Genomic DNA, 23,991 nt, shown 5'->3' on the forward strand with positions numbered 1-23,991 from the left:
ATCAGTATGTATGGTGGAAGCTATTGAACACTGTTTCTTTTTTAAAATCATCTAGGGGTAGGGGTGTACCTCAGTGGTAGACACTTGCCTAGCATGCATGAGGCCCTGAGTTCAATCACCAGTACCATGAAAGAGGAAGAGAAAGGAAGTAAGAGAAGAGAAAGGAAAAAAAGAAAAAAATTCTCTTTCATATGGATTTGAGATGCTGCCTTGATTGCATGTTAACAAATGCAACTGTGTCACTATCTGAATTTTCTATTTTTTTCCATTGATCTATCTATTCAAATATCAATACTATTCTGCTTTGATTATAGAGGATTAACTATATGTTTATATAGTACTGGGATTTGAATTCAGGGTCTCCTCCTTGCTAGGCAGGCCCTCATTACTTGAGCCACACCAGCCTGGCTTGTTTTTGTTTTTTTTTTTTTTTTTTTTTGCTTTAATTATTTTCAAATAGGGGTTCCTGTTTCTTTGCCTGGGGTTGGCCTCAGACCACCCTCCTAGCATAGCTGGGGCCACAGGTGTGCACCACCCATGCCCAGCTTTTTTAGTTGAGATGGGGTCTTCTATTCACCAGGGCTGAACTTCAACCATAATCCTCCCAGTCTCTGCCTCCTGAATAGCTGGGATTACAGCCATAAACCACCACACCCAATCTATAATAATGTTCTAATGTAAGAGGTGATTAAATTGCTCTTGCTAAAAAAGCATGGACTCCTTACTCAGACCCATGAATTAACTAAAAGTGGGAGAAAAGCATGACATCTCTCCTTCATTTTGTATCTGTCTTTGCTCAGAGCCATTCTCTCTGGAGTCACCTTGCAATCACTTTGGATTCCAGGAAAGACAGATGATAACATCTTCATGACAAGGGACAGAAATTCCCCCTAACAATAAAAGTTCCTCAGGATGGACCACCTGCCAGTTGACAAGGAATCCAGGATAACAACTCACTGAACCTCTCCCAAAACAAGAACCAGATAAAGACCCACTAGAGCACACCTGTGACTGAAATTGTTTAATTATGCATATCTTACCTCTCTCCCCTTCCCTAGCTCTTGGTCTACTTAAACCTATAGTTCATGTCTGTACCCCAAAGATGGCTGTCTCACAGCATGTCCCAAAGCTGTGTAATAAACCTCTTTTCTTTGCCTTCACTGTTTGGCATTTAGGAGGAGCCGAACCTGGCATATGGAATCTCAGGAGTTTGGCCCTAGCGTCCAAAACTACAGTCTCATCAATATCTGAAAACTTCTCTCAGTCCCACACTCATTGCTCTTTTTCATCTTTCATAGTTTGAACTTATTAATTCTGCCATTTCTTATACATTTATCCTTCTTTGCTTCTCTCTTTTGACATATTTAAAAATTTATCTAGATTTTAACTTTGTTTTTGTTTTTATTTATATATTTCATAATACAAAATTTCCACTGTATCTTACAAAATCTGCAGTTTCACCCAGAATTTCCTGTTTGAAAACCCAAGAGTTATTTGTTTGAATGTTTTTACACTTATTTCTAGGTAGAAAAAAAAAAAAAACTTTTAACATTTTAAAATTTTATTATTAGTTTCCAATAATAAAAGACACAATGTTATTGTGGATTTAAAAAATCATATTTCTGTTTTTTAGAAATTTTCTGTGCCTTAAGATACAACTTTTTTGGGGGGCGGAGGAGACGCGGGTGTGAAGTCAGGGCTTCACGCTTACAAAGCAGGCGCTCTACTACTTGAGCCACTCCTACAAGGCACAGTTTTCATGAAAGAGGGCCTGCAAGGCTAAGCAAGACCCACAACTATACCAGGCCCCCAGCCTCACACTCTGTAAATGTGATCATGTAAGGAAAATGGGATTAAGAATGAAGTTTTCCAACTGATCATTACATCACAATTAAAATCCCCATGAATTACACTACTGGCTAAAAACTCCTAATGGGTTGCGATCTCTTTACAAGTCAATCTGTTCGAATTCACAGAACCCAGATTCCTGAGCCAAGCCAAGGTAAATTTCGGTTCTTGTTATATATATAATCTCAGCCTGCCTAATAAGTTAACCTGCACACAGGGCAACCTCCGACCGCTAAGAAGCTTGCAGTCAGACTACTGCAGCACCTAAGTCTCATTCTGCGGTTCACTCCGCCAACAGATAGATAGATCCCCACGAGCTCCAAACAAAACTTGCCATCACCGCTCTACCTGTCCCACATCCCTACTCAGGCCCCGCCCTCCTTTAGCCCCTCCTCTTGCGCGCAGGCGCGCCCTCTCACGCTTCCTCTCCGTCCAGCCAATCACCGGCGACGCTCGCGGGGGTTGGGCTGCTCCCTCCACCAATGCGTGAGGCTCTTGCTAGCCCGAGGCCGCCCCTGCCCGGAGCTGAGACCGGAAGATGGCGTCGGCCGCGGAGTTGAAGCTGCTGGAGAAGTCCCTGGGGCTGAGCAAGGGGAATAAGTATAGCGCTCAGGGCGAGCGACAGGTGAGACGCAGGGGCGGCACGAAGGGGAAATAGGAGACTGGAGCGGGGCGGGCGGAGCCTGGGCAGGGCTGGGGCGGGCCTGCGGGACTGTGGCTTCCCGGTTTCCCACGTGTCTGCGCAGTGGGGCTGGCTGGTACCTCGGCCGTGGTTCCTGCCGCCCTGGCTCCTGGAGGGGGAAGGAGCTTAGTCGGGTCCGGATCGACCTGAGCATTCCCTAGAGAGATCGTCAGCATCCCAGTCAGTAGCGGGAGGACACGCGGAGACCCCTTAGAACAACCCAAAGGCCCCGCGTTTTCGTTCAGCGACTGCAGTTCCCACAATTGCTCATTCCCTTCAGTGGTCACCCAGTGACTCCCTCAGCGCTAACCCCGGCCGGGGAGCACTGTGCTGGCCTGGGGTGGCATAGGGGACCCGCCCCCTCCCCTTTGAAAGCTTGCACTTTGGCTGGGTGGAGCAAAGCGGCCGTTAGGCTTACATTGCCATAGTGAAAAGTGCTGCTTTGAAGGGTGGGTGGCTGAGAGAACACGTACTGGAGGGTTCAGGAAAGAATTTCCTGAGGTCTTGGGATACCAGGTCTGGTGTGCAGTGTGTAGAGAATGAGGGAAAGTTACATGGAGTGAAATTGGCGAGGTATAAGGGAGGTTTCCCAGGGCGTTGAAGAACGTTTGTGTTTCATGAAGTTCGTCGACCGCCGTGGAGAATACATATTGGGAGGAAGAAAATGGTTGTAGAAAGTGTACTTTCAATGTAGGAAGTGCACTTTCAATGTAGGTTTGGTTTTGGGTTTTTTGCCCCTATTTTAGGTTTGTTTGTTTGTTTGTTTGTTTGTTTGTTTCAAATGGTTTGGTTTTTGGGGGGCTTAATTTTTTCTTCTTTGGTCCATGTTAAAATTTGGTCCCGAAAGTAGCAGTATTGTAGGTTTTACACATAAATTAACATGAAGCCTGGAAAGGCACTTGCCTAAGATCTGCCCTCTGATTGGTGGTAGAGTAGTAGAGGCCTGCTTGTGCTTTTTCCCGTCCTCGTATTGTTTCCTTCTCATCAGACCCAAATTCCGGTTTGGTTTACTTTTCTAGGGAACATTGCCAAGATACGAGTCTTGCCTTCTGGGTGTTTATTATCTAGGAGGAGAAACAGCAATTTAAAGCCCAACAGGGTATTCAGTAGTAGAGGACCACAGTGAGGAGTGTGGAAAAGGAAGTTAATTCTGACATAAAAATGGGTTTATAAGCTTCACAGGAAAGCTAGTGTTTAAGGGATTAGACCTTGGAAGTTTGGAAGATTGGGAAGTTTGGGCCAATAAGTAAACCAGTGTGAGGAGTGGTGCAATGCAAGGTTAACCCAAAGTTATAGTTTGAGGCTCAATTGAGGGTTTTGGAGTTCAGAGTGTGGTTTTTGGGGTTTTTTTTTATTTATTTAATTTAAACATTTTAGTGATGGGCAGTTGTTGAATGTTCCTGTTTATGTGTATGGGGAAAAGGATAGAGATCTGAAATGATTTAGCCATTTCTTGGGGAGTTGGCTGACAGTGATACACCAGTAATAAGGCATTTTCTGCAACATTGTCAATAATAATTAAAAATCGAAAAAAGTCCAGAGGTCCAGTACTAAGAGAATGTTTCATTGCATTATGGCATCAACACACTAGAATATTACTTATGCAATCATTAAAAGTGATAACTTTTTGCAGTCCTCCGCAGCCCGTTAAGCCGACCAGCTAGCTTCCTTTACTCATGGGGAACTGGTGTGTAGTGGCTGCAAACAGTAACCTACTTGGTAATGTATACAGCTTGTTGCTTCTGTGGGTTATCCTAAGGGACCTTGGAGACAGGTTTCCAGTGTGTTCCTGTCTCTGATCTCACACTGTCCCCAATCTGGGCCCCAGGCAGGTATGCAGAGTGCCTTTGGGAAGCTCCAGGACACAGTTGACCAGGTAATCATGTCTTTCTGCACCTAGCTGCAGAATAAGGAACACAGGCCAAGTTTTAAGTTCCCTGGCCAGCAGAAGATCCATATCTCAAAGAAGTGGGGTTTTACCAAGTTTTGTGCAGATGAATTTGAAGACATGATAGCTGAGAAGAAGCACAGCCCGGATGGCTGTGGGTTAAAGTACAGCCCTAATTGTGGTCCCATGGACAAATGATGGGACCCTGCACTCTTGAGGGCTTCCCACTGTGCTGTCTCTTTCTTAATCACTTTAATCATGCTCAAAAATAAGTCATCCTGTCTACCTTAATGTGTCTAATCCCAGCTACTCAGGAGGCAAGAGTATTTTGAGTTCAAGGCCAGCCCAGACTTAGTGAGACCCTATCTCAAAAACAAAAGGGCTGGGGACATAAGTCAGGTGGTAGAGTCCTTGCCGAGCAAACTTAAGGCCCTGGGTTCAATTCCCAATATGACAGGGAAAAAAAAGTGATTACTTTGAAGAACATTAGACCCCCAGGATTGAAGTGAAAATAGTATGTGTCCCATGATTACAACTGCATAAGAATTGTAAACTTTAGGATTCATATTCTGTTCATGCCTTGACGCTGGAATAAACCTGGTAACCTTGGTCCTTCATTTGTAAAATGAGGAAGAGATTTCCTGCCTTATCTTAGAAGCCCTAATGACTAGATGAGAGGGTAACTTGAAATTTTCCAGTGAGCATGGTAGACTTGTGGCTAATTGTTTTTACAAATGATTTGTTTTTTTAGAGTTGTCTCTCACATATTCAGTTGTGAATTATTTTTATATTGACATACATTCAGAAAAGTACACTAATCTTAATGAGCTAGTACAAAAGTTCTGTTCTTTGATTAGAACATTACCAGCACCTCCGGAAACTTCTATATCATTTTCTTTCAATGCATGTTGACAATTTTAGAGACAGGGCCTTACTTGAGTAGGATGGCAAAAGTGAGAATTCAAGGAGCTGGAAAGTACCTTTAGTTACCCTCTTTACTTTTTAGGAGGTAATCTTGAGTCTGAAATGTTAATCTTCCTATTTACTTCACATATCCTATGATATAGATGTGAGTATAGAAGTGCTTTTCGAAGTTGAAATCTGTAACAGTACAAGGTACTGTTTTGTGGCTGAAAAGAGCAGCAGTCTTTTCAAGAAAATAGTCTTTTTTTGTTGTTGTTGTTTTGTTTTTACATTTGCTTAGGTCATTTAGATTGTATAGCTGCGCTGGGAGCCTGTGGGTCACGCCTGTAATCCTAGCTACTCAGGAGGCAGAAATAAGCCCCAGGAAAATAGTTCTTAAGACTCTATCTTGAAAAAACCCATCACACAAAAAAGGGCTGGTGGGGTGGCTCAAGTGGCAAGATTGCCTGCCTAGCAAGCGTGAGGCTTTGAGTTCAAATCCCAGTGTTGCCAAAAAAATTCAAATTCTAAAAAGGTGGGGGGCTTTGGGGCATAGCTCAAGTGATAGAGTGCTTCTGAGGCCCAGAGTTCATTCCTCAGTACTGCCAAAAAAAAGTGGTAGATTGTATAGTTGTTATTCATCTTTGTAAGTTACTTCAAAGCTGACCCTTCACATCGCTATTACAATACAGAAAATAAAAAGTTAGATTTATTTGAGTACATTTACTTTCTAAAATAGAGTGTAGGTCATTCTCATTCTCAATGCATTCAGTCTATTGACAGCGTATTCCTTTTCTAATACACTTTTATCACTTTTGCTACTATAATAAATAAAATAGTATATGTAATCTTTTTTAAAACTTTGTTATTATATTTATTATATTATCATTTCCCAGTTATAAAGCCACACTTACAAAGATTGATTTTTAAGTTTGAAATTGAAAGTAGACAATAGGCAAAATATTCCTGTGGGAAATAAGGATATATAAAACATGAAAATGTTCTCCATTCTCATGGAATTTATATCATCCAGGAAAGAAAAATATCTATGCCCTTTGCCCCATCTAAGAATTCCAAGATTGGTAAAAGTCTGTGAGGAAATGGTAGCACCTCCTGAGTGTGTGTTACTTTCTCACATGGAAGAATTATAACTAAGTGTTCTCACAGTACGGCTCCTTGCGGTTTTGAGTGACCTGACTAGGTCTGGCCAGCAAGTTGTGTGCAGAAGTAGCGCACATCACTTCCACATTTGGTGGCTGGTGCACATATCTCTAAGGCCCTGTGATCTGCTATGATGATTGTGCAGCCTTCATGAACTAGTTATCGCAAGAGGGAAGAAGCCAGACTTGACTGGGCAAATTCTGCAAACCTTAGAAGCCTTTACTTAAGTAAGAGAAAAAGTGTTACTGGTCAGGGAGTATGGCTCAGAAGAAACTTATTGTAGTAAGCCACTAAGATTTTAGATTCTGGAAATACTGTATGGTCTAGCTTGTCTAGGTAAGCATTATTCAACTTATAGGTGTGGGTAGTAGGTAATCTTTCTGTTTATGAGATATGGTCTCACTGGGTTAGCCTTCAATTCACCATCTTCCTGCCTCAGCCTCCTGAGGGCTAGGATAACGGTGCTAGAATTACAGGTGTATACCACCATGCCCAGCTCGGTGTGAGTAATCTTGATTGGGTAATACAATATTATTAGGATTTCCATTTTCTTATATGGTACATACATAGTTATAAATCACGTGGTAATGTGACACTGATTTTTTGCAATATTACCAGTTGCATCATCAAGCATCTGTTGTCAAATTGTAAATTATATAGCTGCATTTTCCTGACTTTCATTTGTCAGTAATTTAGTATCTTAATAAAAACCTACAATATTTCAAAAACAGTTGAGCTTTGAACCTACTGTTATGAAAGTCTATTTTTCATAGACTTTCATAGTTGGATTGTGTGTTGCGTGATTTAATTTACAAGATACTCAGATGGCACATTAATAAATTGAATGTATATAATAAAGGATTAAAATGCGAGGTTTAAGGGTGGGTAGATATGTAAAAGTTTGTTGGTAGAACATGTTTCTTGTTTTTGGGGTTTGGCAAGAGTTAGTCATGTGGGGGGGGTGGGGGGTTGCCCATAGATACATGTATATGTGTATACTTGTATACGTGTATGCGTATGTGTGTGTTGTTTTTCCTTTATGTCCATCAAGCATGGAGTTCTAGCATACCTTGATTTTTATTATATGGGTTAAGAATATTGATTTAAAAGTCCAGCTACAATTGAATTGACTGAGACCATGCCTTGACGGCTATGCTGAGTCACAGCATCCTAAAATTTAAAAAATACCAAATGTATGACAGAACAGTTATGTTGATCATGGGCCAGTCTAGTCATTAGTCCATCGAGATGTCTTATTTAAGGGGAACGTGTGGGCGATCTTAATTGCCATGGCCCTGAAGTAAGAACCAGATGCCAGGTATAGTTTCACTATAGAAACCCCCAAGTTTAATGGGCCCGGAGCGAGAAGAGGGATACTTCCCGAGCGGGTTGTTGGTTTCACAGAGGATGGTAGATTAAGAGACCATATTATGGTAGGGGATGTCCATTTTGAAGAGAATTTTTTTGACTTAATGCGCTAATGTACGACCAATAAAGTAATGTTTTATGTCCGCTTGTAGGTGGCTTTTGGTTATGAATATCCATGTTGATTGCCAGTTTTGTGTCGTCTGATATTGTATGTGCTATAGTCCGGCTGTTATGAATGTGCTTGCTTATATGCTTGTCCTAGAAAATTATTATGTATAATTATGCATATATTAAATTCAGATAAAAAAATTATCTGAAGAATTTTTTTTTTCTTTTTAAGATTCCAGTTCTTCAAACAAACAATGGTCCAAGTCTAACAGGATTGACTACTATAGCAACTCACCTAGTGAAACAAGCAAATAAGGAGTATTTGCTGGGAAGTACTGCAGAAGAAAAAGCAATAGTTCATCAATGGTTAGAATACAGGGTCACTCGAGTAGACGGACACTCCAATAAAGAAGATATCCACACTCTGTTGAAGGTATCATGACGTTTTCATAGGCTGGAATGCAGAAACTAGGAAGCAGAAATCTCTCCCTTTACATTTCGTAGTTATGATTGTAAGCCTTCTTTACCTGTTCCACTCTGCTTCTCTTTCTGCCCCCCTCCTTCAGATCTCAGCTCAGATACCAGTGCCTCAGGAACTTCCTTGACTATACCATGTCAAGCCAGACACAGATCCATGTTCTGTGTGCAGTCACAGTGCCCTGCATCTTCCTTTCTAACACTTGTTGTAATCAGTAATTAGTTTTGTATGGTTGTTTTTTAATGTGATTACTTAATGTCTATTTGCCCCCCTCATCAGTCTTTATTCTCTAAAAGATAAAGTACTTTCTCAGAGGCAAGAGGTATCTGAGGGCTGGCAGAGTGGCTCAGTGGTAGAGTGTCTACCTAGCAACCTGAGGCCCTGAGTTCAAACCCCATTACTGAAATTAAAGGGGGTGAAAAATAGGAATCAGAATTTTTGCAGGTTGTAGTTTGAAAATAATTGTTTTATGGGTCTGAAAAAATCCCACCTTCCTTCGCTTGGGAGGAAGATTTGCAGTTTTTTTTTTTCCCAAAGGCCTAAAATGAGAGTAAACTGTAGATATAAAATATAAATCAAATATGACTCCAGCGATACAAAGAATAAAAAACATACCAAATGAAATTTTATTAATTTATATAACATTAAAGCAGATTTTTAAAATTTTGTACAATCTTAAAATTTGATGGATGATTACAGATACATATAATCACATATCATTGCTTCCTAATTTTATTTCCATTGTTATGTAATTTGCTAATGGCTGTATAAGTTGTACAAGAAAGTTTTTATCACTTTGGGGAAAACAATTTAAACTATGTTCCTGATAGATGCAGTCAAAAGATCTGGACGTAAGTAAATTTCAGGTATTGTTCCTTAAAGGACTATTGTAATCAACCGTATATTCTTAATGTCCACTGATCACTCGGGAAACCCCTGCCATCCTCCGTAGCATTTACAGAGGGAGGCAGGATGTCCTCCCTCAAAGCAAATGTAGAGTTCAAAAAAATACTATTTTTTTTTTTATAGTTTTCCAAAGAAAAGTATAGTAACAAAGCATTTCATTCTGAGAGATATGAAAAGGATTTCATTGAATTGGATTTTTTGTCCAAAACCATACTAGATTTGGTGTTAGAAGCATAGAAGTAACTCCCAGTTTTGTATTTGGGGTGCGTGAATACTTAACTGAGAGACGCTGACTCAGTGTTGCTTTTTGAAGGGTGACAGTGAAGCTGGTGGTTGGGTGCCTTCTTGCTCATCTGCACTGCCGCTCAAGTACCTTCCCCTCCCCCTTAGATGTAGCTCTGTCTTCATAGAAAGACTAGGGAGAGAGACAGATGTACAGAGAGTGGACTGCAGTGTGAGCACAGAAAAGAAGGTTGTTCTTTGTTTCATTTGGCTATTGGGCTATCTCAAGACTGCAGTTTATTTTAAAGGCAGTCATTTATTACAGAAACTTAGAAAATAAAAATATTGAAAGACATTTAGGACATCCATTATCCCACCCTCAAGAGAACTGCTATACAAAAATACTGACTTATTGTTTCAAATCTTTCCTTAAATGCTTCTTAAAATTAAGTGAAGATATATTTTATTTCTTATTTATCAAAATTAATTCTTTTGGAGACATTTGGAGGGAAACCATCTGCATTTGTCAGATTACCATAGAATGTAGGTGGTAGCCCCTAATATACCAGTGCTGTACCCATACCTTCAGGCTTTAAATACTTATAAGGCTCCTTTTTTTGGTAGCACTGGAGTTTGAACTCAGGAACTCACACTTGCTAGGCAGGCACTCTTACTGTTTGAGCCACTGCGCCAGCCCCCATACTTTTTTCTTTGCATATGTGTATGTGCATATTTTACTTTAAATTGGGTACCTACTAACATCGTGTTGTGATCATCTTTTATATCAATAATCACTTGCACTCTCCTTTTGATAACCTTTTAATAAGTTCCATCACATATTTAATACCACAGTTTAAATCAATGGACACATTTCCATTTGTTTCCTTAAATTAAATTTCTACAAGAGAAGTTGCTAAGCCAAAAGCCATACTTTTTATTTGTCCCCCAGAAAAGCAAAGCATTTCAGTATAGCAGTGTGTGAGAGTGGCCTCTTGCACAAAATAGCACTGGTATTACTCTGTTCTCTTTATCTACCTCAGCTTCATTGCCAGAACCAGCAAACCAAAAAATGATTTCCTTGTTTACATTTTTTTCATAAAGCTTATTAGCCATTTTTATACTGGACTGTGTATCTTTTATTATTTATTTTTAATACTTTTCTTCTTACGTGCGGGAAGCATGGCACAAATGGGAGAGCACATGCAAGCAAGCGTGAGGCCCTGAATTCAAACCCTAATACTGCAAAAAAAAAGAAAACCAAAAGAACAAAACCCTTTTGTTCTTATGATACTATGAAAGAGCTTAGTTCTTATTCACCAAAGCTGTTTTAGTGCTGAAATCACAATTCAAAGATTAAATAATTCCTGAGGAAGACAGTATATAATTTCAAAAAAGAAGTGGAGGAGGTTTGGACACGACACACTGCCAACACAAATATCTGTTGAATCTACATGGAAGGAGTATAGTTGTTTATTGTACTGCTTTCCCAACTTTCCCACATATATTTAAAAGTTTAGAACTGGATAGTTGGGAAGGAAAAGAAAAATCAGGTGGAACTCTTAAGAGGAAATACTTGAACAGGTTTGGGAACAGCATTAAATAGACTTGTTTAAAAAGGAAATGAATACCAATATTAATTCTGTATGAAACTGTTTTGTAGGAAAAATTGTATTTACATCAGGAAAATATTACTCATAGTTTTTTGTAAAAAGTACTTTTGTAATACTGAACTATATCACCAGCTCGAAAAACTACATTTTCGCCAGTCTTTATCACTAAAACATAGATGTGGATTCTGCTTTTAGAAGAAACACACTATACAAAAATATTGACTTATTGTTTCAGATCTTTCCTTAAATGCTTCTTAAAATTAAGTGAAGATATATTTTACTTCTTATTTATCAAAGTTAATTCTTTTGGAGACATTTGGAGGGAAACCATCTCCATTTGACAGATTACCATAGAATTTAAGTGGTAGGCCCTAATACACCAGTGCTGTATATTTCATCTCCCCCCTCCATATTCACTTTTGATTTTTCCATGTGGAGTCTTCCTCTGTACTACCCCCCCAAAGTCCATACTTGTATAGCATTTCTAAACTTAATACCTTTGAGTGAAAATATGTGCAGACCTAAAAGATAAATTCAGTTCAGCAATTCTGATTACTGAACTACTATGTGCCAAACACTTTGGGATATTCTATACTATAAATGTTTGGGTCCCCACAAGTTTATGTTACTCCAAAGTAATAGTTTAGAGAAGTGATTAGGTCCCTAAGGGTAGAACGTTCATGAATGGGAATGCTGCCCTTATAAAAAGGTCTAACACCCCTTACCTCTTCTGCCCTGTGAAGACAGCCATTTGTGAACCAGTGTGCACTTGTGAATGTTGGACTTCCCAACTTAGCTTATTGAGCCTAAAATGGCTTATAAAACTTTATAAAACCTTCCTCTAAAGTTTATGTGAATTTGGTGTAAATTCCTGTGTTACTAAATTATGTGTTAATTTTGAGAGCCGCCAAATGTTTTTTTTAATATAATTCTTCCCTTTTTGAGAAATGGATTTGTGCTGGTCTATTAGGCAATACTTCTCATTTAGATTGGGATCTTTTGAAATTTTTATTTTTTAACTTGTGCTTTGTAATTTTTTTCTTCAGAAGTACCTATTGACCAATAAAGAAGCAGTTTTTTTGGTTTTTTTTTTTTGCAGTACTAGAGATTGAACCCAGGGACTCAAGCTTGTGTTAAAAAGCCAATAACCTGATGTAAAAATGGGCAAGTGACTTGAGTAAATGTTTTTCAAACAAGTTTATAAAAACATGCTGAGATTACTAATCAGTAACAAAATGCAAATCAGGCATAATGAGATACACCTCACTCATTAGGATGGCTACTACTAAAACACACACATCCACACAAAAAAATCACAAGGTTGGTTAGGCTATGGAAAAATTATAACCATTGTACACTATTAATGGGAATGTAAAATGATGCAACTGTTAGGCAAACAGGGTGGTACTTCCTCAAGACATTAATAAAGTTACTACATGATCTAGCAGTTCAATGTCTTGGTGTCTGCCCAGAAGAATTCAAAGGATGATCTTGAGATATTTAGACACTCGTGTTCTTAACAGCATTATTCAGAACAGCCAAGAGTAGTGACAACCAACCTACGTGTCTCTTGGCAGTAACCAGATAAAGAAAATAGAGTACATGCATACAGTGGCAATAATTCAGCCTCAAAAGTGAACAGAATTGTGACACATGTTGCAACATGGATGAACTTTGACAATATACTAAAACATTAAGTGAAATAAGCCAGTCGAAGAAGTGAAATACTCTGATTCCATTTATATGAGGTATCTAAAATAGAGTAAAATGGTGGCTACTAGGGCCTGGAGAAAAGTAGGTATAGGGAATTATTGTTTAATAGCCACGGAGTTTTAGTTTTGCAGAACGGAAAGGTTCAAGGTTTTTTAAACATACATACGCATATATGGGTATGCGTATGTATGTAATGCAAAAAAGCAATAACTTAGAATTTGCTGAGGAGAGAGAAGTTGTTGTGGAGCCTTTTATATTTTAATGGAAAAAATCTAAATGAGCATGATTTAAACATTTCCAAAAACAAAAAAACTGGATGCTGAAATAATCATAAATAGTACTTTGAGTATCATTTTCTAATGTTTCTCATTTCTTTAAAATGATACTGATAATGTTTATTCTATTTTTTAAATGAGATGATTGGCATACAATTTGATTTTTGAATGAACCTGTCTATTAATGGCAAAAATTAAATTTACTTAATGTATTTTGCTTTCTAATAACCTTCTAAATGCTTTAAATCATATAATACAGTAGTTAGTTTTGTCATTGCTGGTTTTAAAATTTACATTTTATTGTTTTTTCTAGGATCTTAATTCATATCTTGAAGATAAAGTCTACCTTACAGGAAATAACTTTACCTTAGCAGATATCCTATTGTACTATGGGCTTCATCGCTTTATAGTGAGTATTCTAATTGTTTTGCTTTTTTCCTATAATATTCAGTATGATTTTTAAAAATTTGTCTTGAATTTAAATCAATTTGCATCTCAGCTTATCAAGTAAAAATAAAAGAGCTAATTTTATACAAGGTGCCATAAGTAAAAATTCCTTCCACAGATCTATTGAACAGAGTTCCTGCTTGATTCTTGGACCTTGCTTCTGCTTTTCTTCCACAACTACTACTTACTACTTCTGTAGTCAACATTTGACTTTATCATCTTCCTCCTGCTCCACTTCAGGTCTTAATTCCAGTACTCCATCTTTTTAGCTCTTTTAACCTCTTTGTTCCTATCTGAGGTGATTTGACTACTCTTCTTTTTCCAAACGTGCATACTTTGTTCTCCATCTAATCTAGACCCTGCTAACTCAGCTCCTTTGCTCTGCTGTGCAGTTGCCACCCTTTCCCTGTAAACCCTACCTCTTGGCCAGTCCAGATAAATACCTTCATTTCTATATCCACACTGAGTTCTGCTGCAAAAATCACAAAACTACAGACTGATCACAAAACTCCAGTGGAAAGTTTTACTGTCTAATTGTAGCTGGGCTCCTATGCCCATCAGTTCTCTCCTTCCTCCCAGATGTACTTCCAGACTTCCAGCTCATCCCTCTTCCTCCCCCTTTGTCTTTAGTCATTACCATAGATCTTCCTTCACTAGAAAATGGAGACTGTTTGAATCCCCTCATCTTCTAGCCTTCCTGCTTGCGTATCCTGATCTACCTTGTCTCCTTTTTCTGGTTTGAAAAATGATGCTCTCACTTTTTTTTTTTTTTCCAGACTGATATTTTTGGCCTCTTACCTCAGCTCTCCCTTCATCTCCTGCCCCCTTTCTGAATCTTATCCCAAATTCAACTTTCTTTCTTATACCTTCAATTTTGCCCTAACCTACCTGGTGAGTCTCTTTCTTTTAAATTATTTATACAGTTAAATGCTACTCACTGTGGTCTTGGCCCTGTTCTTTATGCTATGTAAGTGTTAATTTGTTTAATTTTATAACAGCCCTCTGAGAGTGGACACTATTATTATCAGCTGATGTTACAGATAAAGCAACTGAGTCGTAGGAATGTTAAATATTTTTTTCGAGATCACGCAAGTAATTGGCAGACCCAGGTCTACAATCTAAGAAATTTGTCTTGAATTTGTGCTTAACATCTTTCTGTCCACCTAAAAAATTCTCTCAACTCCCCATCACCCACCTTCCACCTCCCGACTCACATTTTTCTATATTCTGCACCTCATGCACATAGTCCTCCTGGTGCTGATGTCTCCTCTTCTTGGACACCTCTCACGTGTCTCTTCCTTCATGGGATTCTACATGATATTGTCGTGGTCCAGAGTTCATAATCTTTTGTCTGGATATCTTTACCCCTGTCATCTATATAGAAGATCTAAGTAAGATGAACTACAAGAGATGAGACTGCTGGCCACTGGTCCAGTATGTCTTATGGCCATGTTTTGTCCTTCTCAAAATAATGAAATAGCTCCTCACTCCCTCTGGTGTAAAATTTGACAGCATGGAAAGCCTTTCTTCTGACTCCTGCCTCCCTCACTAGCCTCATTCCTGTCTTCTCTCTGAGCCATACTCCCTGAAGTCTGCTGACCACTGGGCTTCTCCTGCCCAGCATCCTTGCATTGCTGTTCTCTTTTGTATCCTGGTGCTAAGCCTTGACTTTTTCCTTGATTGAAGCCCTTCAGGCTCCTAAAGCATACTGAAGTGCTCTTTGCCCTGTTTCTGTATCTCATAGATGGTCTTGGTTCTAGATTGTAGTGTGTTTCACTATAATTCCTCTTTGAAAATCTTGCTTCTTATTAGCTGTCTGACTCAACATTGTAACAATTCACATTTGTAACACCACCATCTAACATAATTCCTGACACATGTTACATAAACATTGAATCAATTTAACATATGTCTACATACTTTTCAGTGAATTTTTTGCATGTTTTTTCATTGTACCTCATATCTGTGAAGGAAATAGGATTAGTTTCATTATTAGTCTGTAGGAAAGTCAAGTGATTTATGCAAAGGCACAGAGCTCAGTTTTTATAAGGGCCAAGACAAACCAACTCTTCTAACTCAAGTGTCTTAGTGTAGGAAAGCCCTTTGTAAACTGTAGGGTACATAATGTAAGATGTGGGGACATTCTGCCTATTGCATCTGTAGATTGAAAAGACTGTTTCTGTTCTGATCATGTACAGGCTTTCCCTGTCATTATTCCCTAAACAATACAGTAAAGTAACTATTTACTTAGCACTTAACATTGTATTAGGTATTATAATTCATGTAGAGATAACTTAAGGTACACAGGAGGAGATGCACATAGGTTCTATGTAGATACTGCATCATTTTATATAAGGGTCTTGCGATCTGTAGACCTTGGTATCTGTGGGGGGCTAGTGGGTGTCCTGGAACCAGTCTCTCAAATAGACTTGTATTAAGTTCTCTAACATTATTCTTGTATGGCCTAGTTTGATCCTTAACTTAGCATAAAACTCCCTATTAGTGTAATTTTTAAATTATTTGTCAGCCTGCTATATGTGACTGCTCTGTACTTGAGAGGGACATTTAAAAAGTGTAAAACTATTTTCAAGGAAGTGTTAATCTCACTCAGAAGAAATTCAACTGTTTTACATGAAAGTGACAAATTAGAGAAAATGGAATCTAGTACCAATTTCTGGTCAAAATATAATTTGATCGGTTAAATAAGTAAAGTAGGATGAAGAATCATGAAAAATATCTGCAGAATTTTTCATTGTTTAGAAAGGTTATAAGTTTAACTGTGAATAGTTGCTTATAAGTAGAATGACCATATGATTTCTCATCCAAAACAACACTTTTGGCTATGAAAGGTGGCCTATTAATCACTATGCTAGAACAACAGGAGTGGCATAGGATGAATATTCCCTGTACTTAAAAGGGAATTTGACTCAATTTTAAACAAAGTGAGACCAATGAGGATATGTTGAATTTCTTGTGCCATTCCTGGCTCTCAGCACAGTGGTTTGTACAGCTACATGCTTGTTGAGATCATATTTAGTATTCTGAACCTATTTACAGTTCCAATTTTTGTTGTATATATAGTAAAAATGTAATCTTTAATTATGTTCTTCAGTTAATTACAGTAATTATATTTAAATATGGAGCTGAAATACATTGATCACACCAGCCTCTCTTTATTCCATTCTAGGTTCAATATATTTTAGTAGCTTTTTGAATTTAGAATGATGACGTGGCACAACTTACCTCATTTCAAAACGAAAAAAAGCCTCCAAGGTAAAGAGGATTTGCTGTTAAGGTATCTGAGCATCTCTCTCCTGGTGGCAAACCTATAGTCTTTCAGCTTGGGGAGTCCATGCTTGACTTGAGCAAGACTATGCTGGAATGATTATGGCTACTTTGCAGGGGGAACAGGAGCAATTTATATCTGAAACAACAACAAAGCCATTGGCTTTGAAAAACACATATTTAACAGTGGCACATGTTTTTGTATTATCCAACTTTCTAATTAATATTAGAAATGTGCAGTGACTCCAGCGGGCTAGTGAGGTCTGCTTCCTATAGCCTCAAACAGTCATTAAGGAGAGCATTTCTCCCATCTAATTAAAAAAAAGTGATAATGAAGTACACATCTTGTAAACCAAGTGCATATTTATGTTTTCTTCTATACTGGCATAAACAGGTTGTGCTGTAGGGGAAGGAGAAGCAGGGAGCTTGTGTGACATTTGTTTGCTAGCAGAGTGAACCCTGTCGTAATTCCATGATGCAGAATATTTTAGCCCCAGCTGCAAAGTTAATTGTGAGTCTAGGTGCCTTGGAGGGCTTTGGTTTTCAGGCAAAAATGTTTCCTTCAGTTCTGCATGTTAGAGTTATGGCTACCTTAATAATATTTAAATATCTGTACCTATTTGTATTTCCTGTTTTGAAATGTATATCCTCTTTATATGTAGTGAGTAGGATATTAAGATTAAAGATGTTACATTTATCTTTTTCAAAACTGTTGATAGAATAATATGTAAATCACCTGTTAACCATTACTTTGGGTTGATAACGTGAGTCAAAGCATCTCTCCCACCCTAGGCAAAGTAATCAAAGATGTGAAGACTTTCTTAAGGAACAGGCCTTATAGGCTAAAACCTACACAATGTGATATTATATGACATCCCTATTAAGTTGGTTGTAAATATACACAGGTGTAAAATGATTGCTAAGTATTAAATTCAGGTAGGAAGAAGCAGAGTCCAGGTTGGCTACCTGTCCATATTCTCAGGCTAAGAATATGTTTGCTTTGGCAATGTATTTATTTTTGCCATGGTGCCTTCCTTCACTTACTTTTTTTTTGTGTTGTGAAATGCTTAATATGTAATCTGCACAAAACAGCAGTCAGGGAATCTTTAAGGCATCAGATAGTCCCACTGTACTTTGTTCCATTATGAGCCCAGTGTTAGTTGTAGCTGAGACACTTTAAGATCTGGTCGGTCTTAATCCCTTTGATATAGTGTGGGTTAGTGTGACTGTTGGTTATAAAGCCAATGACTCACTGCTTTTTCCGGTGATTTCACCAGTATCAGTCTCGTGAATAGGCTGTGAATCACTCAAGATTATTAAAAGCTTTGAAATGCTGGGTGCTACTGGATTATAAGATTGTTACCAGCTGAAATTTGTTTGTTCTGAAGTTTGGGGCACCAGTAGTAGAATATGTGTTTGTTTCAGAATAAAAGTAAAAGAAATGGCTACAAAACAGTCCAAGAACCCTGGCCATAAGGAATGTCCCAAAGGTAGCCTGGTGCCAATTGGAAGGGTAGCAAACCAGCATAGCACACTGATCTGAAAGGGGTTCCTTGAAGTGTTTTTCACATGTCTTTGTGGAAAATTAGCAATTCAGAATAGTACATGTTTGGCTTTAAGGTTCAAAGTAATTATAGAGTGCCAATATAAACAAAAAGAGTGATTAGGAAGAAAAAGACAGGCACCACTAGAGACACACTATAGACCAATAAAAAGCAGGAAATAGTAAATAGAACAATTGCATTGTGTTTCCTGTTTTAAGAAAGGGGAAAAATACATGGCCAGCTAGAATGGGATGGTGGGAAACCAGTGTTAAAAGTGAAATGGAACATTTTTACAACAAAAATGTTCTAAAAAATGGTAAATTTGATGAGGGGAAATTCTGTTGCTTACTTTGTTTATAGTAATTTCATATGTAAAATGTATACCAAAAAGCAGAGGCAGCCTAAAAAGGTCAGTCATAATTTTCTCATACTCAAAGGAAAAATTTCCAAAGTGTAAGCTATAAAAGAAGGTTGAAAGTGGTATACCCTGATCCTTTCAGAAAACCTATTTTTGTAGCAAAGCCTTCTAATGGAAAATGAATTGTTTGCATTTTCTAAAGTAAATCAACTGAAAATATTGTATAATATTTCGTGAATCTAAAAATTGCTACAATAAACTTCAAAATGTTAGGAAGTTCAGAAGCTCTTGGAATAAAAATTATAGTCCTTACCTAGTAGAGGCTCCAAATGTGAAATTTTTAACTTTCAAAGTATTTATTTTGCTGTTTGTTATTTAAATAACAGACCTGGTAGAAACTTAGGCGAATCCTTTTACCAAATGCTCTGATGAAATATAAATACTACATGTACATTGTCTTTTTCACGTTTCAAAATATGAATGCACAACTTGAACATAGTTCAAATAATAATTAGTATCTTACTGTTTGGAAATACTGTATTCTTTGTTTATTGTAGTTCATTCTGAAAATAATATCCCACCAAAATTAGAGACTTTGTTAAATAAAAGAGCTCTGAAATTCTAAGGGAAAAATCCTCAAGTTTGAGTATTTATCTGTCTGTGTATTTTTCAGTTCTGGCCTTGCACATACCAGGAAAGCACTCTACCACTGAGTGAGCTATACCTCCCACCCTCAAGCTTTTTTGTTTTCAGTGGTAGAGCTCAGAGGTAGAGCACTTGCCTAGTATATACACAAGGCCCTGGGTTCCATCCACAACATCAAAAGGAAGAACAATCTGACATTTTCAGTTGAAGTTCTTGGTGAAATTTACATATGGTAAATAGCTTTCAAACAAACAAAAAAATACTTTCTAAAATATTTTGGAATGCACACTCATAGTTTCTTCCACAGTGAATGCTTATGTGCCTCCTCTGTAAATGCACCAGATATCTTGAGTTTAACAATTAGGAATATTTGAACCATGAATTCCCTTTTAATAAAACTTAGCTTTTACACTTTAAAAAAACTCTTGCCTTGGCTACTGTTAGGTTTTTTTATCTCTATATCATGGACTCGCTACTGCATTATACATTATACATAAAACAGTTACAGTAGCATCTTTTTATAGACCTGATCTTATACTCCTTCAAACAAGGTAAATTTTCAGGGGTGGGGGAGGGGTTGCAGATTTTTTTGTTGTTGTTGTTTTGTTTTGTTTTGTTTTGGCAATACTGGAGTTTGAAGTCTGGGCCTCACACTTGCTAGGCTGGCACTCTACACTTGAGTCATACCCAAACCATCCCCCCCACCCGACCCCCTTTTTTTTCTTTGCTTTAGCTGGTTATTGGAAAGGGTCTTGCATTTTTGCCAGGACCACCTTCAGCTGTGATCCTCCTCCCTGTGGCCTGCTGTGTAGCTTGCATAGCAGTAGGGCACCTTCACGCCCAGTTTGTTGGCTGAGATGGATCTTGATAACTTTTTGCCTGGGCCAGCCTCAAACCTGCGCGCTTTCCCATCTACACCTCTCGAGTAGCTGGGATGATTGTATTTTATAATTTTCTATAGTATCTTGTGTATAGGATTTTAGTGGATATCACTAAAACCTGAAAATTACATTTTTATTTAACAGAAACAGATTCTTACTGCTAACAATTTCAGTAAACTGAGCCAACAAGTTAAATATTTGTTGAGAAAGTAGTATCTACCTTTTAATTGTAATATTACTTTATATTCTGTAATAATTATTGCCTACAAAAGTGATTTTCCTGCATTTTGTTGGTCCTAGAACTCAGAATATTTGCCTGCAGGCATAGTGTATGGGATATTCTGAAAAGCCACAGGACACCCATCTCATTACACGTGCCTCCAACCTAAAGGAGCACTGATGAGTTTGAACCATTCGTGGGGGTGACTGAATTTTGGAGGTTTTTTCTTTCTCTTTTCTTTTTGTTCTGGAAACTTGCAATATCTTTTTAGTAAAGGCTGAATAAACAACAGGAAAAGGAACCCATATATGGGATCATAGCTGCCAGTTACTGCCCTGTGAGCTTTCTCTTTACCTGATAACAATAATTCTAAAATTTGATTGAGTCACCTACTTTGGAATTTGAACCCAATGAAATGATAGGCACCTGCAGTTCTCATTGCATCTCTCTCTAATCAAGTCTCTGAACATTCTTGTGGCTTTACAGTAAATGGTATGAATCACCGCTACATCCATTAAAAATAGAGTTCAGCTTTATTGCAGATGGAATATAGAAGGTATATTGATCTTCTGTTGTTACTCATCTGAGTCATGTGCCACTAGAAAGAGCCCTTCCTTGTATTAAGCAATAATCACTTGAAATTAAATAGGTCATTGTCTTCTTGAGTGAGGTTTTCCTTCAAAATAGAATAGAAAGGCAGCAGTAGTCTATATATACCAGCCATTTAGGTGTGTATATGTGTTTGTATATTTTTTTCCTTTGACATGATGTTCCCTGATGAAGTATGTTATATGCTAATAAACCATTCCCTTCTCACGTTTATTGAAAAATAAAAAGAGCCATATCTTATTCTTTTGGAAGCTATTTGCTTCGTTTTTAATAAAGTAAAAAAATTCTTTAGGCCTCCACATCCTGGTTTGATATAAATTTTGCATTTCCCTAGAAAGCAAATCTGGTTTTGGACAGGACATAAAAGCATTAAACAAATGGATAGCTTTTCCAAGTGGCTGAAACTTTTACTTCTATCTAAACAATGCTAGATCTTGAGAACTGTTGGAATTTGGTTTTTGTTCTTTTTAATTTCTATCAAATATCTCCTGGTATTGATAGTTGTGCTTATTTAATGTTTGTGTATGTGTTTTTAATCTCTACTTAGGTTGACCTGACAGTTCAAGAAAAGGAGAAATATCTTAATGTGTCTCGCTGGTTTTGTCACATTCAGCATTACCCAGGCATCAGGCAACATCTGTCTAGTGTTGTCTTCATCAAGAACAGACTATATACTAACTCGCACTAGAAGTTACCCATGTTGTGCCGAAGTGTGATTAAAAATGTTTTGAAAGCGTATTCTGGACCTCAGTAGTAACGTATATTGATACAGTCATATTTCATTTGTTAAAGTAGGTAGAATTTTAAAGTATAAACTGGTGTCTGAGTGTTTTTATTATTTGTTCTTTCGTTGAAGTTTTGCAATTTTTATGTAAAAATGCAACTGCTGTCAAAAAAATTGAAATCAAGTTATAAATTACCTTCTTTTATAGATGAAATTTATTTTAATACAAGTTGCAAATCAGTGGCTTAATCTTAAAAATAGGTATCCTTACAGTGGTTGACATAATTGGCTATTTATTAATCTCTCTTTCATATTTTAAAATTCATTTTCCTCATGGATATTTAAAATAGTTTGTTTATTAAAACCTATGATAACTTATGCCAAGGATATAGAAAGGGAAGACAAATATATTTGTTTTCAAGTGTTTATGTGAACTAGTAAATGTAATTGAAAAAAAAATTTTTTTGTTTGTTTCTTTATTCATTGGGGTGAAACTAAACCTGCCCTAGAGGGAACTGGAATATTTGTTCCTCTTGAGTCAATGATTCTTCCCTGTTACTGGGCTTATTGAAATATGCAGTGGCTAAAAGATACTGGAACTTCATGCTGTCCTACTAATTTGAGTCTTAAAATTACTAGAATTTTCTAAACTCAAAGCAAGCTATCTTAGAAAGGTTGCTCATTGCAGCACTATGTGAAGAACAAAAATACTTTATTAGTAGATATGTACATCTTATACCTCTTACTGGCTAAATAAATAAGTAATCAGTTAAAGAGCTTATCTTTCCAAATAATGACAAAAGTAGAGGGGAAACAAAAGAAAAAAGTAGATCTGGGTGTGGTAGTGCACACCTTTAATCCCATCTGCCTAGGAGGTTGAAGCAGGATTGCAAGGCAAGGCCAGTGTGTGCTATATATAGAGGCCCTATGTAAAAGGGCTAAGAATATAACTCAGTGGCAGAGCTACCCTTGCATAGCCAGCCCTCAGAACAATGCCTGACACCTGACACTCCACAATAGGTGTCCAGAACATATTTGCTGAAAGATTGTACTATTCTAGGTCCATTTTTTTAGCTGACCATGAAAAGTGTTAAGTGTAAATTACAATTGAGTGTAGCAGAAACATCAAACAACACCAGAGTAGTTTGTTTTTATCTCTTGTGAAAGAAAGTGGTTGGTAGATGGTCCATGTTTGGCATGAAGAGACCAGCTCCTTACTCTCCTCCATACTGAATAATAGTTGCCATTCTCAAGTTCAACTTATGATCCAATATGGATGTCAACCCCAGGCATCAATTCTGATTAAGACCCAAAGAAGGAAGAAAGGAGGGCAAAGGCTCTTCTGCCAATAGTTTCTGCAGGACCTGTCTGTTAGACTGAAAAGTACAGAGAGATAGACAAGAAGTTGGCTCACCACCAGCACAAGTTTATTCAAGAGAAGAAACTTGCAGAGGGGGTCTACAGCAAAAGAGCTAGAACCCATTGCCACTTATGGACTGGAGGGGTTTATAGGAAAGGAAGGACCCGGTAAAGGATGCAGGGAATTCTTCCATTGCAATTTGTCCATCATCCATTGCTAGGGGTAGTCAAGGAACTGGGCCTTGTGTACAGGTGCTGGGAACCAGGGCATTTCAGTCATGGACCAATGGCAAGGAAATGAGCTGCTGGGGATAGTCAAGGAGCTGGTCTTGTGTTCTGACACAGGTGCTGGGTAACATCTTCCTTGGAGGGCCTGTCTCTAGGGGAGCCAAACAACTCTAGGGTCAAGCAGAGTTTTAAGATGGCCTAGTGATGTCAAGGTGAGACCTAACACTGTCCTGAAAGCCCTCCTCACCCATATTTGTCTACAGCTCTGGCCACCCCATTGGGAGGGAGGCCAGAAATGTAGCTCTTCAGCAGGGACATTGCCCCCACCCCCAAATAAATGCTGTACTCTCAGTGAGGAAGAAAGAAAAAAAAAGAACACTAGGTAGGCAACTAGCTGCCTGTCACAATTAGTGACAATCAGAAAATACCTTCTGATGCCAAATGGTCAATTTTAAAAGAATTTTTGTAGGTGGTTAATATTCCATGGATCCCTGGTTGGCAAACAATTGGGATATAAGAAAATAGCTTC

The 23,991-nt window shown here is 38.0% G+C and overlaps 1 protein-coding gene and 1 non-coding gene across 4 annotated transcripts in view; both read left to right on the forward strand.

The window, feature by feature from the left end:
* Positions 1–2,314: 2,314 nt before the first annotated feature.
* The window catches only part of Eef1e1 (eukaryotic translation elongation factor 1 epsilon 1), a 31,114-nt gene continuing 9,437 nt past the window's right edge, over positions 2,315–23,991 (forward strand). Inside the window, exons 1-5 of one of the 3 annotated variants that reach the window (XR_002213528.2) lie at positions 2,315–2,473; positions 8,191–8,391; positions 13,476–13,571; positions 16,797–16,882; positions 21,699–21,834. Coding sequence is in view for 2 of the 3 variants with exons in the window: in XM_020182176.2 (XP_020037765.1) it covers positions 2,387–2,473; positions 8,191–8,391; positions 13,476–13,571; positions 21,699–21,839 (525 nt within the window). In the remaining variant the exon portion in view is untranslated. Of the gene's footprint in view, positions 2,474–8,190; positions 8,392–13,475; positions 13,572–16,796; positions 16,883–21,698; positions 22,332–23,991 lie in introns of those variants that run through there. The other 2 variants (XM_020182176.2, XM_074082923.1) reach the window with 2 other exon arrangements.
* Positions 4,168–4,306, forward strand: LOC141410568 (small nucleolar RNA SNORA70). Its single transcript, XR_012435414.1, has one exon. It is a non-coding gene; the product is annotated as a small nucleolar RNA SNORA70 (small nucleolar RNA).

This window comes from Castor canadensis, chromosome 8, assembly GCF_047511655.1.
Source record: "Castor canadensis chromosome 8, mCasCan1.hap1v2, whole genome shotgun sequence".
Taxonomy (NCBI): Eukaryota; Metazoa; Chordata; class Mammalia; order Rodentia; family Castoridae; genus Castor; species Castor canadensis.